This window comes from Eublepharis macularius, chromosome 10 (assembly GCF_028583425.1).
Source record: "Eublepharis macularius isolate TG4126 chromosome 10, MPM_Emac_v1.0, whole genome shotgun sequence".
NCBI classification, from domain to species: Eukaryota; Metazoa; Chordata; class Lepidosauria; order Squamata; family Eublepharidae; genus Eublepharis; species Eublepharis macularius.
Window position 1 is genome coordinate 75,910,315 of NC_072799.1, and position 19,522 is coordinate 75,929,836.

The window sequence follows — 19,522 nt, forward strand, 5'->3', positions numbered from 1 at the left end:
TCGTTGTGCGATTTCTGATGTCACCGTGCTGCGAAAAATAGCGCCACAAAGACGCCATTGTTCTGTGAGTTTTGCGTGATTTTGCAAGGCAATTAAGATGAGTGAAGATGGCCCAAATTGAGGTAAAGGCTGTTCTAAGGTTGTGAGGAAGGATACTAGCCAAAGAGGGACTCTAGGTAAGAAAAGTAGCCTCCCTCTCACATTTAGACACTGCGCAATGAAAAGTCCTTTGAAAAGAACAAGTCAACACAGTGAAGTATGTGTTCTCTGGCAGGTTGCAAAACTAATAATAATGGAAAGTAAGGCTTGTTATATAACCTCCTTTAAGGGTTTGAAAACATTCCTCTTAAGAAACTGTAGTTTAGACTTCTAATGCCCTCACACCATTCCTATGGTGTGATAGAAGGAGGTGAAACAATCAGTCAATGATGTACACTGAAAGCCTAAAGAAAAATGACATAATTAGGCAGAAGCCAGTTTTATCATTCCAGTGCCTCTGCATTTGGGTGCTGCAGATGAGATCAAAAGATCGTCTCAAAATGCTACCCAATGGCAGTGCAGCTTATATATATATATATTTTGCCGTAACTGATGAAGAGTTTTTCGTGGCTACAAACAATAACAATTAATAATTTACAAGGCTTGCGGTAAAGTGCTTTGGAAGAAAGAATTGTTCTACAAGAGGGAAAGTTTTAACTTTTAAATTGTATTAATATGAGCAGATTTCTGATGTCAGGTAAGCACGCTGGTGCTATTGATACATGTAGGTAATAAAGGCTTTTACTTTAGTACTGGGTGTTTCTCCCCCTCACATACTGTGCCCACATAACTCTTATCTTCAGTAATAGAACTTACACACATCCAAAAGTATATATAACCCCCAAGCACTGAGCTTTAATCTCTAATGCACAATACATAATATTAAATCTATCTCTCACCAAATCCACTAGTCTTGATAAATCAGCACAATCTTGGTCTTTTACTTTATAAAAAAAAATAGTTCATTCTCAGTTCTTAGGAGAGAATGATCAAATAATAATATGTGATCTTGAGATTTGGAAGGCTGTTTTAAAAGTTCTTTAGTTTTCTTCTGTCATCCCCCTAACTTAAGATGACAGCATGACTTACGTTTGTACCATTCGCATTAGGAATGCCAGCATGCTACATTCAGAGGTCCTTGATCACTTGTATACTGCCTGCCTGAGCAACCTCAGGTGCCCTTGTATCAGAGGACAGGAACAATCACAACCAGGGAAACTAAGCGCGGGAAGGAGATGGGGGAAGAAGAAAGGGAGGAGTGGGTTGAAATAACAGAAGATAATATGATTTTACCATAGTTTTAGAGAGTGTTTGGTGTAGTGGTTAAGAGCAGCAGGACTCTAATTTGGAGAACGAAGTTTGATTCCCCACGTGTCCACTGGAAGCCAGCTGGGTGACTTTGGGTCAGTCACACCTTCTAGGAACTCTCTCAGCTCCACCCACCTCACAGGGTGATTGTCATGAGGATAATAATAACACACATTGTAAAGTGCTCTGAGTGGGCATTAAGTTGTCCTGAAGGGCAGTATATAAATTGAATGTTGTTATTTATTATTATTAAACCTGATAGTGCTTCACCCTGTCTCATTGCAAAATGGAGCACAAAAGTAAACTCGGACTTAAGGTGTATGACAGCATTTCTTCATTTTTAAATTTGCTTAGTCTTATGAAATGGTAGATTTGGTCTCTTCGCTTAATGTGACAGTATCCTTCTGAAAGCCAAAATACGTTTAGCTGCCTATGGAACAATGTCTGTATGGCAAGGCTGTAGACGTGGCTCCAAAAATTAATGAGGTATATAAGCATTGACGGTCAGCAAAAGCTCACCTTTGCCTCTTAAAATTAATATGTATTGCAGCTAAGAGCATAGAAGCTCTAACTATTGTACAAATCACACCTGCATTCCCTTCTATAAATAAAATTCTGCACTTAACGCCCACTCAGAGCATTTTACAAAGTATTATTATTATCTTTATGACAATCACCCTGTGAGGTGGGTGGGAACTGAGAGTGTATCATCTTCTGGTTATCAGTGCTAAGTACATTATTTTATTATGCTTATTTATTTTGTTATGTATTTAAAACGTGTGTATGCCACCCAGGTTATGGTCTTCAAGGTGACTAACAACAAAAACATTAAAACATACTATAAAGACAATTAAAAACAATCCAAAAAATACATACACAATTAAAACACATACACAAGGAGGGTCAGTGAGGGAAGGCCAAACAAAACAGATAAATCTTCACTCAGAAGATGATGATAGGGCAGAAACAGATGAATCTTCCTGGGGGGAAAAATACATAATTTTGGTGTCACAACCAAGAAGGCCCTTTCTCAGGTTGCCACCTATTGACAAATGCTTTTATTTGTAGGTTTGGACTGTATCACCCCCAGTTTAAAAAGTGTCTCTGACAGGTAGGAGGGGAGGGGGCACATACCAGTTGTAGACTTGGACTGCCATTGGTGAACCGCAGACACCCCAGAGGGCAAGGAGGGGCAATGCTCACAGGTCAGTGAGGCTGTTCTGCCACACCGCCAATCTATCCTTAGACAGTGAGGGCTCCCAAAGGAGGTGCTGTGACCAGAGCTGCTATCCATCTCAGTACACAGTACAAGGTGTTTCCTGTTTGTGACTGGGATGGCATGGGTTCGTGGAGCAAAATAACACAAAGGAAAGCTTGGCTGCAGAGGCCAGGAAGAATTTATGAGTTCAAGCTGCTTTAATTTGAAAACTCATCTGGCTTGTGTCAGGGCAAATGCACCAGAGTTGTCATCTTAGCACTTTGTTCATTTACAAACACGGTAACAGACTCTGTTTTAAGCATAGCTGATGGGATGTGATTCCCTTAACGACTGCAATTCCAGAGCAGCCCAATCCCAGGTCAAGAAAGGTTAGCTTCTGAGAAGCCTGTCTTAGCTGAGGGAGTCTGATTACTTTGTATCTGAAGAGTTGAGTTCGTCATGATTAGTCTTTCGGTGAATTAATTTACCACCAGACCTCATTGAGTACTCTGTGCCGATATGTCTGCTTGCTTCATCTGTTTAATAATGAAATTAGAGATGTCAGTGATGGTTCAGTCTGTAGAGCAGGGATGCAGTTGCTTTCTTACATCTATAAGTACAGAAATGCTCGTAAAGCACCTTAAGAGTAGGGCTGAAGTTAGTACCGATGGGGGCCCTACAGCTCCCAGCAAACATGATCTCATTTCCTATAACATTACCCGTGCCAGGAACCTTTTTTCAGTGGCTTTGGACCTAAAGACAGCAATAACTCAGAAAAGAGAAACTCTATTGCTTACTCCTGTAGAACCTGAATTTGGCTCCAGTTTTTAATGGGGGAGCCAACTGACAGCATCCGTCAGAATTGAAATAGCTTCACACCAGTCCCTATGGAAAAATGCATTTGTGTAGCAGTGGATAAAAATAATATTACAGGAGATCATTACACCAGCATTAATTTCCTTAACATTATTTTCAAAATTTTATTTTCTGTTTAGGAGACTGGGGGTGGGCCTTGCCGGATAAATACAGTAACTTTGTCTCCGATGATATCATTTTGGCCAAAATCTCATCTCCGATGATTGGTGGCGAGAAGCAGAACAAGGCTGTCCTTGTTAGTTAACTCTTTAATTGATAAACACCATCATTCATTATTTCCCTATGACATTTAAGGAGTGTTGATTACTTCTAACATCAACTTTCTGACCTTATAACTGTGATGTGACTAGGCTATGGAAAATTCTTATAACGGGAGATTTTCAGATACAATTTTTGTATAACTTTCTGCTGTTCAGAGTTCCTTACAATTCTCTCTTGTCCACAAACCACGACCCTTAGGTCACTGGGTTCAGGCACGTGAGGTAGGCCCGCTTGAGAAGGAGAGAGCTGAGACCTTGCCCTCTATTTGATCAAAGGGGACAATAAATATATAATCTTGGGGAACAATATTTTTCTTAAGCAAAACTTTTCTGCCCTTACCTGAATATTCAGGCACTTCATGTTTCTGACAAGGGAACTATTTACGGATCTCAAAATTAGTGCTTGAATTGGTCCAGTGCTGAACATTTAAAATTCTCCTAAAGTTTCCTTGATGGCTGCTATCCATCAGCTCAGATTACATTTCCAAGAAGCCCTCTGGTATTGGCAACTAGTGTATGGATTTAATCCAGCCATGATTTATCTTTTTAGGTGCTGTAAGTGATAATCTGGTACCTCTGAGAATTGAGCTCTGTTATGTCTAAGAGGTGCCATAGAGTTCTGAGATAAGATTTCTAGTTGTTCTTTTAGAAAACTTTTCATCTTAATGGATATGCTTGGTGGCTTTACAGCTAAAGCTTTAGCCTCCAGTCTTTAAGGTTGTGATTTTTAATCCAGTTGGAGGTCTTGAATGAAATAAAGATGATTGACTATCTTAATCCATGGAATGCAGAAACCCTTCATGTCTAACCGTCACCCACACACGCTTCTTAGGGAAGAAAAGCGCTAAAAAAGATAGAATCGTTGCACTTCCCGATATGAGAAAGGAGGGAATATTGATCAGAAAGCATGAGAAACTTTTCCCTAAGCTACATGGTTTTAGGAGGAAAGTATTCTTGTTTTCAACATATGCTCTGTAAATTGCTTATGTATTTACTCTCACTTTTCAAATGTAATACTGTGTGTAATACTAACAAACTGAGTTGCCAGTATACTAACTGGAATGAACAAAATTGAGCATGCTCAAGATTTTGAAAGTAAAACCAGGTCATGTCTATAAACAAGTGAGGTAACGTTCCACTTTTATAGCCATGCTTCAGTGTTCACCTTCTCTCTACAATAGAAAATCCTTATCTTTGGAAGTCTGTCCTCTGATGTTTGCAAAGCTTCATCGTCTTCTTTAAACAAATTAGTAAACACCCTCCCCCCCCCCCAACTTTTTGGCATTTAACTTAATGCCTGTTTTTAAATCTTCATTGTTTTCTTCTTATCCTTAGTTTAGATACAATGTAGATTCCTTTAGGCCAGTTTTTTTAGTGTATATTTTTAACTTTACCCTAAAAGTCTCCGTTGTCTAGATTGTGAGCCTGCAAGTAGTGGCCAATTTATCATTATCTATGTAAAATGCCTATTGTATTTAGGTGCTTTTATATATATTAAATGGTGAGAATGAAGACCTTATTCAGCTGAGTAAAACATTCTAAGGAAGATGTTCGTTATGCACCTGCCTTGAGTGTTATGATTGCCATTCATACTAGTTTTAGACATCACATTTACATTCTTTAGAGGCTCAGCTTCTATGTGCCGCCATCATCTGAGGTTAAACATCATCTTGATTTTTGATGTGTGGATCATTCTTTTTCTGCTCTATAGTTGATTCCGCACATGTCGGATAATGCACTTCCAATCCTCTTTAAAGATCATTTGGAACTGAATTTTTCATGTGTGAAACAAAAAATCCACTTCAAAATGATTGCTAAAGTACATTGAAAGTGCATTATCCAATGTGTGCGGAATCAGCCAGTGTTAATTCAAATCTTTTTTTTTGGTCTGGATTTTGAGTTGTGATGCAAAGGATATTTTGTATTGCTTTATTTTCATTTTAATGACCTCTCTAAAACAAAATGACTTCCTGGAGGAGTTAGACTAGTTTTCTCATTTGTTTCTCATTCTCATAATCTCATTTGAGATTATTTTTGCCTATGTGTTTTAGATCCAGTCATTTATATCCTTATATTCTGGAATTATTGTGGGAAGGCTCCCGTGTTTCAGACTGGGTACACCTCGTGCAAGTGATTCATGCTTTTCAGTTCACTGTTAAATATAAGTTACAAAAATGTTTGCAGCAATGCCTGCCTGGCAGCTTATTTACTTTTTTGATAAATAAACGCATTGGTGCCATTCCTGTAGGCATTTCTGCAAGGCCTTTGAACTGGATAAAAATAAAGGATGATATCCTTATTTATGCCTCTGAGTTTCTAAATTTTTTTTTAAATTGTTAACATGATTTTGTAAGAAATGGTTTTATATTTTAAATTATTTTGTAGCCCCCCTTTATGACTCATTTGACAGGCAGCTTATAAATATTAGGGGTGTGCACCAAGAAAGTTTCTGTTTAAGTTCCTGGAGGTTCCGGAATAATTTTGTTTCATTATTGGTTTGTTCTGGGTCAGTTAGTGCCAGCTCAGAATTGAGCCATTTGTTTCTTTTCATTGTCATGATTTTTGGCCCATTGCGTGTACATTGGCTACGCGTGCACAAATGCACACTCATCTTTTCAAGGAGGGGGAAACAAGGTTCTGGGGCAGCTGTTTTTGCACGTGGCACCAAAATCACACAGAACACAGTCCTCCCTCTAAACCATCAACCCACTTCTGAGTTTGAGAGCGAAGTTCTTTGTTTATGGACCCCAAGGAATGCTTGAGGAAAGCATGTGTCAAGGTGAATATTATGCTGTGCAGTGCACACACATGCACACACTGTTCTTAGCGAGACGGATGGGGAAATGAGGCTATTTGCACTTAACCAAAAATGACAGTATCCAAACCCCTTCAATCCACTGAGTTTCTCCTCAAGCACATGAAAACTTACAGATCAAGGCTGTAACAATTCCCTTGCCCCACTGAAATGTTTGTTTTGTTTTGGTACTTACTGTGCAGAGGCTATGCAGGCAGGCCCCACAGTCAGGAGCCATCTAACAGCATTTTGTTTTCCTTAACAGCAAGACGGTCTGCACATGCAAACAATATGCTGCAAAGGGGAGAGACTGACCCTTAGAGTTAACTCCATTGGTGGGAAGGTGATGTGCGTGGCATGCATGAGTACATTTTCAGTGCTTCCAGGGCAATGGCATTGGCATTGAGGGGCTCATAGGGATCAATGGTTTGCTTTGCGCCAGGGAGGGGAGCAGCAGACAGCACAGTGCCATCAGCACCAGCATCACCATCTCCATTCCTTTCTGTGCGCTTTTATCCACAATGCAAGGAAAGGCCAGCCTCGCAATATTCATGAGGGCATGCACACATGGGTTTGAGGAAGGAAGGATCTCCTTCATCCTCTAAGCCCCCGCAGCCACAAAGACTCATGTTACGCAGATTAGGATGAAAATTAGAAAGAAAAAGCAATTATTAAAGGAGAGAAGGGAGGTCCCAGGCATGTGGAGCTGATTCATGCCCATTCAGTGGGCTGCTGCTGTCATTCGCTTAGGTGCCATGGTGCCCCAGGACCACTCACCATGACTTAAGAAGTCCTCCAAAGATAGTGAGTCAAGGAGCACCAGGAGGAATTTCATCTTGCTTGGCAGCCTTCTGGCTTTGGGTTTTTTTCTGACTAAAACTGTTAACCCAGCATTAAATGACGGGGAGATAGTCGGTGTGTGCATTGCACACTCACACATGCATGCACACCCAAGGCTTTCCAAATCATTATTCCATGTGGAAGGATCAATTTGGTCAGATTTTTTAGTTTTTTGGCAAAGCAAGAAGACTCGATGAATTCTTCCTGCCATTTTGTCTTCTTCAATTAACTCTGTGTTAACGGTTTAAATTAGAAAGGGAGACTGGCAGCCAGCAACCTGTCTAGTCTCCCACTTTTACTAGTTAAAAAAAGGCAAACATTCCTTTCCATGAAGGAAAAACCAACATCTAGCCCTCCTTTTCTCTGCATTTTTACAAACAGTGCAAGAACAGGTGTGACTGAATGCACTTTAAAGAAGGTTTCCTAAACACAGCAATCAGAAAACTGGAAGGGAAGGAGTTAACAATTTCCTGGAATGAGAGCTTGATTGACAGGCTGTTCCTTCTTCTCTGACTGGCCATTCAGAACCAGCCTTCAGGATGACCGTTGGCTGCTGACAGGATTTGGAGTAGTGCAGAGTTTGTGGGTGAGTCTGACAGGGAAGGTCAGACAGGTTTCCCTCTGGAGTGAGGAGAAAGAAATCTTTTGCTCTAACTGTAACATCATTGTCTTAAGGAGAATTCTAGTTAAGAATTTCAAGTATAAAAACCAGCACAGGCTGAAATCCATTTACACAGCCATGATAAAACTGGATGTCTGTTTGTAGCAAGAGTGTTTGGGTAGTAAGTGGAGACGCCCATTCAAGCCAAGTGAAGAAGGGTTAATTCTTCTTAGGAGAAGATGATTAATTCGTGACCAGTGTGTAAAATGGGGTTGGCTCTGAGGAGGACCCCAGATCTGTTGTAACATTGGTGTTGTAAAAGAGAAGCCTGAAGAAACATCGTTGCTATAACCAAATATTGTTGCTGTAACCAAAATAACCTCTCACTGTCAAGGATTAAGAATATAGAAACTAAGCTACAAGGAAATTATATTGCCTGTGACTTGAAGAGTATTCTATTCTGCCAACAAATTTTACCTCAGCACTTTCATTCCTTGACTTCCTTTATTCCATCCTTGCCTGTTCAATAAAGTTGTTGTTTCTTTTGAACGTTATACAGTATCCAGTGCCATTTTCAATACAGAAGAGGAGGGCTTTTCTCCCATCAAGTTTCTGAACTGGGCAAAAAAGCCAAAATTAGAACTGCTTATCAGGGTGGGACAAAATAAACTTTCAAACCACAAATAGAGGCATGGTACATGGGGCTGCTCAGCCAAAGCAGGCAAACTTGGATTTTGGTGGGAAAACCTGCCTCAGAGTGGGGGAGTGAGGCGGGGTTCATCACAACAAGCTAGCAGTGAGCAGGTTTAAACAGGTCTTGGGTACTGCAAAGTAGATTAGGATGAGGAAGATTCACCCCTCATTGTGGAAACAAAACTACAAGACATAGGGAAACATGGTATAACAGCAGAACTCAAAGGTAGTTACTGGCTTTGCTATAAGGAAGCAATGTTTTTTTAAATTTTACTGTACTGTGCAGTTTGACAATGGAAGACTTTCTTGCTTGTATGCAGTGCTAGCGTGTCCTACCAGCACCACTTTGCAGCAAGTTTCTTGCCATTATGTGAGCCCGCCAACACTTGTTTTTGGGATCCATTGTCTCCCAGATTTCGTAAAGCATTCCAGAAGCTGCTTTAATGAGCCAAACCAGTGATTTCTGTGTGTAATTTTGGCTCATTTTGCCCATTAGGCACACCACTAATAAATATTCTAAATAAATAAAACTATTGATCTCTGAATTTATGCTCAAGTTACAGCAGAGGAAGCTGGGAGGAATTTACATTGTTTTATTAATGTTATTTCAAAACCTAAACTTCCTATCAAAATTGCTGCCATCCTGTTCTTAGATATTCAGAAGACATGACTGCAATGGCTCTATTCAAGACAGTTGGGAGATGTAATCTAGATGATACAGTGATTCGTTTAACCACCTTCACTTATAACAGATCACTTGTGGGAATTAAGAAAAATGAGTATTATTTGTGTAGCTTTGTACTGGTATGATTAATGCAGCAAAGATGCCCTGTATCTCCAATTTTCACACCTAATGCTGAGTTCTTGGCAAGATTATGTGGGGAGGATAATAAAATTAAGTGGATTCTATTTAGAGAAATAGAGTATAAAGTAAATATTTTAAAAAATCCTCACATCTACCTGTAAGATGTTGGTGTGCTGGTAAAAAAAAATGAGAGAGAGAGGTGTTACTTGGCCAGACACTGGCCAGTAAGCTGAGACACAGCAGCACAGCCAACATCTTGGGACTTTGCCTTTGCCCTTGGGGGAGGGCGCTACCCCCTCTCCATGCTTACAATATGGACATAATGCTTTCAGGCTCAGAAAACAGGCTGTGTAGACCAAAGCAAAGTGTTGTGGGTTGGTGTACAGTTTGTTGTAGGTGGGGTTGTATTCACACTGAAAGAACAGGTTTATAGCTGGGGACCAAAGAAGGGCACGAACTGAAATACGAACCAAAGTTCAACATGAACCGGGCCAGGTTTTTTTGGTTTGTGAACTGGTGGTTCGTCGGAGGGCATTTCTGACAACCCACAATGAACCACTATGATTTTTAGCCTGGTTCGTTTTTTGGTTTGTCACTGCAGTCAGCCTGGCACCGATCAATCCGTTTCCTAGGCAACAAGGGGGGATGGGCTTTCTGCAGAGCTTCTGCTGCCTGGAAGTGACATTTTTACAAACCAAACAAACTGGTTCGTGAACCAGGCAATTTCATGCCGGTTCGTGATTAGTGAAACACGATGAACCACAAACTGCAACGAACTGCCATTTTCCCAGTTCGTGCCCCTCTCTGCTGGGGACTACTCTTGAACTTTTTCCTGTCCCTAGAAATTTATGTACAAGAGAGGCTAGGAGTGCTTTTGATCTGCTAACAGTACCCAGGGACTCCAGTGGACTTGTAAGGGTGTAACTTTTATTTTGGATGGTACTATTAGCCCAGTTCACCAACTGTGGCCATCCTTGCAGAGAGCTGACCTGGCCACTGTAACATATACCTTGATTGTATTCAGATTGGGTTCTGTAATATCCTCTACATGGTACTCCATTTGAAGAGGGTCTGAAGATAGTTCAGAATGTGGCAGTTAGAATGTTTACTGAGGCTGATCAGAGAGACCATGTGATGTCCATGTTATACCGACGACATTGGCTTCCAGGTGTTTTTGGAGACAGGGCGGGCTTAATACAAATTACTGGTTTTAACGGTTCAAAGCCAAAAGTACGTGAAGAGTCACTTCCACTTACTTGGTACCCATGCATCAGCCTTGTCCAAGGAGGCACTGCTGCAGGAACCTTCTTCGTTTAAGGAACATCTGGTGAGGACCCATGTAATGCCTTTCTCAGCAGCCACTCATCTTTGGAACACCCTTCCACAAGAATTGCATTTAGCCCCCGAATTGCAAGCCTTCCAGTATCGATTAAAGGTTTGGGGGTTTGGGTTTGGAAGCCCTTTTATTAGACATGTCAATAGAACTTTGTTTCTAGTTTTAGTCTCTGTTTTAGCACCTTGTTAATTTGTGTTGTACTTGTTTTTTTTATTTTCAGCTGCCCTGGGCATAGTTCTATGGCATATAAATTCTAAGTCAACAAATAACAGCATCTCTGGATTTAAAATTAGCTAAACTATACTGATACTGGTAGGAGTCAGTTGACCAATTTCCATAATTTCTGTGATTCTGTATTATTGCCTGGAAATCTATTCCAATCAGATATTTAGCTTTGTTGGTTATATTCATATTTGAACTTTCTTTTTAAAAGATAAAACTGGTGATTCAGAACATTAAAATTTACTTGCATACTTTATGTCCAATTCGCATGTTACAGTTGTGTAGAGCAACATTGATTAAAATGTGTTTGCAATATAACTTGAAATAAAGGTATTGATTACCAACACGATGTCAATGCCACAGTTCAACTGGGTAAGTAATTGGGGATACTAAAGTCATTGAATGATACAAAAATTATTTTCTGCAGTATATAATATCCTACAAATATATTTGCATAAAATTAATTTATATTTTGTAACAGTAGTGGCTTCCTAAATCAAAATATGTGAAGTCATGATGCAATTAAAACTCTTAACTGCTTTCAAATGATCTTTGTCAGAAACATCAGACAGAAGCAGGGCTTTTATTGTGGCAGTACTTCCCAGTACTGAGTACTAGCACCTTTGGGGGAAATCTCCCAAGTCCTGAGGGGGGAATTGATGAAAATCAGTGCAACCATATATGATGTGTACTGGCACCTTTATAGGAATTGCGGACACTTTGTGATAAAGCCATAGAGCCAGTTTGGTACAGTGGTTAAGAGCAGCAGGACTCTAATCTTGAAAACAGAGGTTGATTCTCCACTCCTGCACTTGAAGCCAGCTGGGTGACCTTGGGTCAGTCACAGCTCTTCCAGAGCTCTCTCAACCCCACTTACCTCACAGGGATGTGGGGATAATAATAACACTGACTGTTAACCATTCTGAGTGTGGCACTAATCTGTCCTGAAGATGGGTATATAAGCACAAGCTTGTTGTTGTTGTTGTTACAGACTTTCCAATGATTCCTAGTGAGGACTAACATCACTTAAAAGAGTTTTCCCTAGAAGAGACAACACCCTGATTTTGTGTTTATTTTGCTCCTGAAGAGAGGGTTTCTGGCAAGAGGTCTCCTGCCATTCTGGCAGACCCATCAACCCTAAACTGGTATTTAAAAGACAGTGGGATGAGAAAGACTAAAAAATAGCCACAAAGTCTTTTGAGCCATAATACTAGGAAAAAGCCAAGGACAGCGACTAGCTTGGAATCATGTGATAATTCTTCCTATCTATTCCCTTCTAAATAATTCTCGAACCACTGAAGGACAATTTAACGTCTTTCTCGATAAACTTGAAAAGATACAGGGAAAGTGGGAAATGGAAGAGGGTGTCTTCGAGAAGCAATCACAGTGCTAAGCAGAGTTACACCCTTCAATATACCCTTCCAAGTTCATCTATGGGTGTAAGTCTCCTTAGGTGTAAATTCCCTTTCTAAAGTAAATAACTCCACAAAATCCAAGCTTAAGAACACTGCAAAAACTGAGTACTCAAATAGAATAAATACTAAGTAGGAAATAGTTGTGCAGGATAGAACATTAAATATATGGAGGATGGCAAAAAAAGAGGTAGTATTAACTAAAACTATTTTATATGAAAAAAATTAAAGGACAGGATGCGAAAGAATGTGCAGTTAGCTCCACACTAACAAGGGAGGTTGGAGGTTGTGTTTCACAAGCAGCGCCTCCTTTATGTTGCTTTTGAATTTGAGAACCAGTTTTTTGAGATGGTGTGGTGAAGGGAGGAAGTTTGGTTTAAAAGGAACAATAAATGGACAGATGTGATTCATTTATTGCAGCTATATTTTTGTTTCAGATAAAAATGCAAACCACAGTCTTTTGTACATGGGGAAATGACGTTCTTTCCCAGGTTGTAGTTACTGTTGGGAATAAAGTTACACAAACATTTCAGTACCTGTTCATCATAACAAAGTTGTTGGATCATGCCCCAACAGTTTATATAATGAAACTACAGCTTTATTGTTGTTCTTCAAAGATTTATTTTCCTATAAAATACAGTTCATATATTGTTTCTGATTATGTCAGTGGTTTGCAGTAAAGTACTAACCAAGTTCAGTGTCGCGTATGGTGTTGTTATTTTTCTGTTTTGTTTTTTAGGTACTACATGAAGAGACAACAATCCCGGGAACTGACTTGAAATTGTCATACTTAAGCTCCAGAGCTGCAGGATATAAATCAGTTCTTAAGATCACCATGACTCAGTCTGTGATACCCTTCAACTTAATGAAAGTTCATCTCATGGTGGCAGTGGTGGGGAGACTTTTTCAGAAATGGTTCCCCGCATCCCCAAATTTGGCTTACACATTTATATGGGATAAAACTGATGCATATAACCAGAAGGTTTATGGTTTGTCTGAAGCTGTTGGTATGTCTCGCTTGTTTTGGCGCTGATGATACATTGTTGTTTTTTTAAATGTCTTGATAATTGCCACTGATATCTATCAATAAATATGTTAGAAAAATATTTGCTGTGATCAGGGCTTTTTTCTGGGAAAAGAGGTGGTGGAACTCAGTGGGTTGCCCTCAGAGAAAATGGTCACATGGCTGGTGGCCCCGCCCCCAGATCTCCAGACAGAGGGGAGTTGAGATTGCCCTCCATGCCGCCAAGGGATTGCCCTCCGAGCGGCGCGGAGGGCAATCTAAACTCCCCTCTGTCTGGAGATCAGGGGGCGGGGCCACCAGCCATGTGACCATCTTCAAGAGGTTCCGGAACTCCATTCCACTACGTTCCTGCTGAAAAAAAGCCCTGGCTGTGATTAAGAGAAAGTTGTTCAATATTCATGTGTTAGGTATTCTCTATGTAACTTTTTGTTAACAGTACACCTCCAAAATAAAGGCCACAGGAGAATCAGGTTGCATGTGTTATGATCACAGCTAAATCAACTAATAATTGGAAGTGACTTCAGACTGTAAAGAAAAAGTCTCTTTTTGTAGCCTGATGTGCTTTCAAACAAGAAAATTATTTCAGTTGTCTTAACTGCTGTTATACAGAGCCTTCCAATTAGTTTATGAGAGCATCAGTATCATGTATAGAAAACTCGAAGCTTTAATCAGTCATTCAGTTAAATTTATTGAAACATCAATTATAGATTAAAGTATACTCACAGATTAATTTCCAAGTGACAACACACATACACACACACACCCGGAGGTTGGCAACCCTATCCTTGCCCCAGATATGCTGAAACAAAGCTTTTCTTTCCACTTTATATCTAAAGTTAGCACAGTAAAAACCACTATAGTGTCCTCTTAACAGTGTGAAGCACAAAGCACTCTAGTAATCTTAAATTATTATAAATAAATATTGTAAAATTTGGATCTTTTACTATACTGAAGTTGTTTATTTACATTTCTTATAGAGAAACTAGGGAACATTTCCAACTTGGACTTTTTAAAAAAATTAACTCTCTCCCTACTTTCAAGGAATGCTTGATAGCTTTTGTTTATGTAATGATAATTTAAACTTTAAAGGGTATTTCTTTCAGGTTTTATATTCCGTATATATTTTAGCCCTTGTTAAAATCTTGATGATTAAGTAGTTATAAAAAAATGAATTAATTGGAAGTCATATGTGAATAAGATTAGAAATTTAAATACATGAATTTTCCGTTTAAAAAATAAACCCATTTATTGTTGGAAAGATGATGTTTTAATTTTTGTTTCCAGTATCTGTAGGCTATGAATATGAATCTTGTTTGGATTTAACACTGTGGGAAAAACGGACTGCTGTTTTGCAAGGCTATGAATTGGATGCTTCCAACATGGGTGGCTGGACACTAGATAAGCATCATGTTTTAGATGTTCAGAATGGTAAGATTGATTAAACTTAATGTTAATATTTCATCTTAATAAGGCTTCCTTGTGAATTCATAATAATGTAAATTTTGTCAGGTCGTAGTCTGATTCACACCAAGATCCTAATAATTAATGATATATTATGTTATATAAAAGAAATAACGGGCTACAAAATCCCCCTTGATCCAAAGATCATATTCTTGAATGTATGGGATACTTTCGAAATTCCACAAATAGGAAAAGATCTAATTAGCAACCTTTTGGTTGTAGCTAAGAACTTGCTAGCTTTACATTGGAAATCAAAGACGGTTCCCACAGCAGAAAAATGGTTAGAAAAAATATGGGACCACTATATACAAGAAAAAATACATGACGAATTATACCAGAGTGAACACTATTTGAAAGAAACTGATTTTATTGCAAAATGGTTACCATTCATTGAATTCATTTCCAATACAAATCACTCTCCACCTAAGCATTTACTTTTTGTTACTCAGATTTGAAGAAACGACTATCAAATAATTGAAAAAAAAATGCTAGTTGTCTTTGTTTTAACTATATTGGCATGACGTTTATTGTATATAGTTCACTAAGACTTTGTTGTTGTTCTATTTTACTTCTGTACATTGTTTTTGTTTGGTTGGTTGGTTTTAAAAAAATAAATTAAAAAAAAAGATCCTAATAATTTATATCCCAAAAAAAATCTTGTTTAATTTAGGTGAGATCTATACACCCAGCTTTAGTCAGTACCAAGGTGCAGGAACTGTTTTCAGTATCAGCCTGCTTCATTATCTGTTTGAAAACACTATGATATATCTAATCCACCACGAATCTTAGTGGGAAAGGGAGACCATAAATGAAGTTTAAAAAGAAAAGTATGGTCCGTACCCAAAGCAGCTGTGTAATAATGCTAGGTACAGTAAATACCCCATGTAATAATGCTAGGTACACTAAATATAGTTTTTTCTGATTGGTTTTTTTCCATTATTGCGCTACAATATATTGTCAGTTTGTCGTGAGGAAGTAGAAAGATTTTTGTGCATACAAGTCTTTGCAAGGAGATGTTCTGTCTTGCCCCATAGCATCTCTCCCCTTTCTTTTCCTCCTTGTTTTTTCTTATTTCTTCTTCCCAGTTCAGTGATCCCTTCCTCAGCTCTGATTTCACTTTCCTTACCTCTAGATTGCTCCCCTTTGAAATATCGCATCTCTTTGATTACTGCCCAGTCTTAACACGTTTGTCTTCAGCCTTGGTGCTATCTGGGAGTGTCTCAGGAAGGCCTGAAGGGGTTCCTGCCTCTGTAAATCCCTTGACCCTTCACAAATTCAGTCTTGTCATTAGTCAGAGACAACTGACGGCGTCTCCAAAGGGGGAAAGAGCCATTGCTGAGGAGATTCCTTGGATAGTTTTTCACTATACCCAGTTGCCCTTTTTTCCTTTCTTTGTATGACAAGCCAGCCTTTTTTACAAACCTGCACACAAAGATCCTAGGTAATTATCAAAGGTATATTAAAGTAGTAGATAAAAGGCCATTGAGATACTGCATAGGTTATAAAAGACAGAGTTCTCACAGACATTCTTAATTAACTGACATTAACACCTTCACCTATCACAGGAGGAGGAATTTTAACCTTGCCTTCTGGCACCGAAAGCATAAGATTATATCCAGTGGACAAGTTGCAGAGCAGAGAGAAGACTGTGCTCTAGTGCCTGTCAGAGTTCCCCCCCCTGGTCCCTTCTAACCTTGCCAGAGCAGTGGGTGAGAATCAATTGTTTTCTTCTGCAAATCTACCCATGGAGGCTGGAACTTAGACATTACAGAAATAGACATTACAGGACACGACATGTCAGCAGCTGAAAACTGCTACCATCTACTGTCCTCTTTTTCTTACTCCCCAAGAAATGTCTATGGAATTCACAATTACTTGGTAAGAAGGTAAAGGTCATAAATGTTAAAAGCTTTAAAAGTCAAGGAAATGAAGGATAGAGGTGGAACAGCCAAACTTGGCTATTGGTTTCAGAAGCTTGGTCACACAAGATCAGGGATTGCACAGCTTTTTTTCTTCAAGGCTATAGAGCGCTGGCTCGTTCACCATTTAATTCAGCCTTAAAAATCACTCATGGGGTGGGTTTGTGTTCTTCTGTAAGAATGACAGTCATTGTCCGTTACTTAGGCATTGCAACCAATTTGATAAAACTTGGGCTTTCTCTTGAGAGATCATGACGGTATTCTTGGCAGCCCGGATACATTTCAAGAAAGGGGCTTGTACATCGGGGAGGCGGCATCCCCATGCAGCAAGCACCGTTCCAGCATCTGTTTCTCCTCTCCTTCATTTAGTAGTACAGAATGGGACGTGTGATGAGATTGTGCTGCATGAACATCTCCACTTCGTTTTTCTCCAGTAGTGCCTAGTAATATAAAACTACAATTTAGTCTGTCAAGAGGAGTGGGGAGAGGGTATTGTGTAGCGTGATGGTACTGGGGAAGAGCTGGGGAGGGGACAGCTGGCTGCTGTTTTTAGTATTTTCCGTAACCCAGTTCATGTCTCACTAAAATGCAGTAGAGACAGGAAAAAGAACACAGGTCCAATTTGAGATTCTTTATGCAGAAGTGCCCAATGGATTGTGCAGTTAGGCGTTGATCTTAACCGTGGCATCCTAAGCAGAGTTACAATCTTCTAAGCTCATGGACTTCAATGGACTTTAAAAGGTGTAACCCTGCTTAGGATAGCACTGTCAGTATACTTACTCGGTTGCCAGTTCCTTTAAAATCAGCATCACAGCCTTCTGAGTAGCTGTAATTATGTCTAAGATCAGAGAACTTTATTTTTTTTTTTAATAAATAGTTCAGTTGACAACTCGGGGATCTTAACTGAAAGAGTTCAAAGATGCTAAAATATATAGGGTCTTTCCTGGAATAATGTTCTAGCTGTTATGAAACTAGCTACTCCATCTAGAGATGTCATCATGTGATTGCTATACATGTCAATGGGAGAAAAGTGTTAACAATTGAAAAGTGTACGATTTAGAACTATCAGTTCATGAAGTCACACAGATTTGCCCTTAGGAAACCAAATAAAAATGTAGTGTCCAGTAGCACCTTTAAGACTAACCAACTTTACTGTAGCATAAAAAGTTTCGAGAACCACAGTTCTCTTCATCAGATGCATGGAGGGTATGAAGAAACTGGCCAGATATATGTAGGTGGCGAGGGGAGGGGGGAGTAGATGCAAATCAGTTGCTTCTGATAATGAGATAACCATTCATAGTCTCTATTCAATCCAAGTCTGACTGAGTCAAATTTACTTATGAATTCCAATTCAGCAGCTTCCCGTTGGATTTTGTTTTTTAAAGGTTTCTGTTGAACTATGGTGAACTTTAAGTCCTTGATGGAATGTCCTGGTAGATTGAAGTGTTCTCCCACTGTTTTCTGGACGTTGCGATTTTTATTGTCAGATTTGTGTCCATTTATTCTTTTGCGCAGAGGTTGGCTGGTTTGTCCAATGTACAGAGCAGATGGACATTGTTGGCACATGAGGGCATATATCATGTTAGACACGGCCGGCGCCAGGGTTTCTGGCGCCTGCGGCAACCCTCCGACGTGCACGCGCGCGCAGCACGGACTGCGTGATGACGTCATCACACGATGACGTCATCACGCAGTGCAAGACGGGGGCTTTGGCCGGCGGATGGCTAGGGTGGAGGGTGCTCCGTGCTCTGCACGCCGGCCCGGCATCGGCTTGTGGCTGCTGCGTCCGGCTGGGGGCGTGTGGTGGCAGCGGCAGCGGCAGCTCCGGCCCAGCCACGCCAGCTCCGCGATGCGTGCCTCCGCCCCCACACCCCCTCCAGCGCCCCTCCGGTGCCCTCGCGCCCTGAGGCCACCGCCTACCTGGCATCAATGGGTGCGCCAGCCCTGACGTTGGAGGATGAGCAGCTGTAAGAGCCAGAGATAGTGTAGTTGACACCATTGGGCCCTGTAATTGTATTTCCTGGGTAGATATGAGGGCAGAACTGGCATCTGGGTCTGTTGCAGGGTTTGGTATCTGTGCTGGTGACTCTGCTAGCTATTTTGCTACTACAGACTAACACGGCTAACTCTTCTGGATCAAATAAAAATGGTTCAAGTCTTATGATATCCATGTGTGGTGTTCGTTATGTTTTGTTTCCTTGTTGCTGTTACTGGGTAATTTCTGTTCGTAAGGTGCAATGATTTCTGTTCATAAAGTGCAGCAGCTACGTGTTTAAATTCATGCTCAAGAGACAATTTGACAAGTAATGACTTTTCAAAATGATGCCTGTCTAATTGAATAAATAAAGTGGCTAGTTGTAATGACAGGGTGGATGAGCTAGGGAAATTTATTCACAATGGAGCAAAGACAGTGACAGGTGTTTATGCGGACACCCCGGATCACTGCAATAAATATTCTAATGTTCGTCTTTCCCCTCTGTAGTAATAGAAGAGAGATGTGAAGGGGCAATTTTTCAAAGTAATGACAGAATAAATCAGGTGCCTTAGTACAGAGTGCTGACTTGTATGATACCTCTGATGAAAATTATAGAACTCAGCTATTTCAGCAAAATTATGGTTTCCTGATTGTCATAAATGATGTAATCATAGGAGGGGGTTTCAGATTCCATTAGCGCATTCTTGCTGCAACTGTTCATGGAGAAATGTATTCCATGTGCTGTTATGACTTTCTTTT

The 19,522-nt window shown here is 40.0% G+C and overlaps 1 protein-coding gene across 1 annotated transcript in view; it reads left to right on the top strand.

The window, feature by feature from the left end:
• LOC129336562 (teneurin-3) overlaps positions 1-19,522 on the top strand; it is a 208,115-nt gene that overhangs the window by 116,196 nt on the left and 72,397 nt on the right. Inside the window, exons 14-15 of the mRNA XM_054989724.1 lie at positions 13,124-13,391; positions 14,693-14,836. Of these exons, the coding sequence (XP_054845699.1) occupies positions 13,124-13,391; positions 14,693-14,836 (412 nt within the window). The remainder of the gene's footprint in view (positions 1-13,123; positions 13,392-14,692; positions 14,837-19,522) is intronic.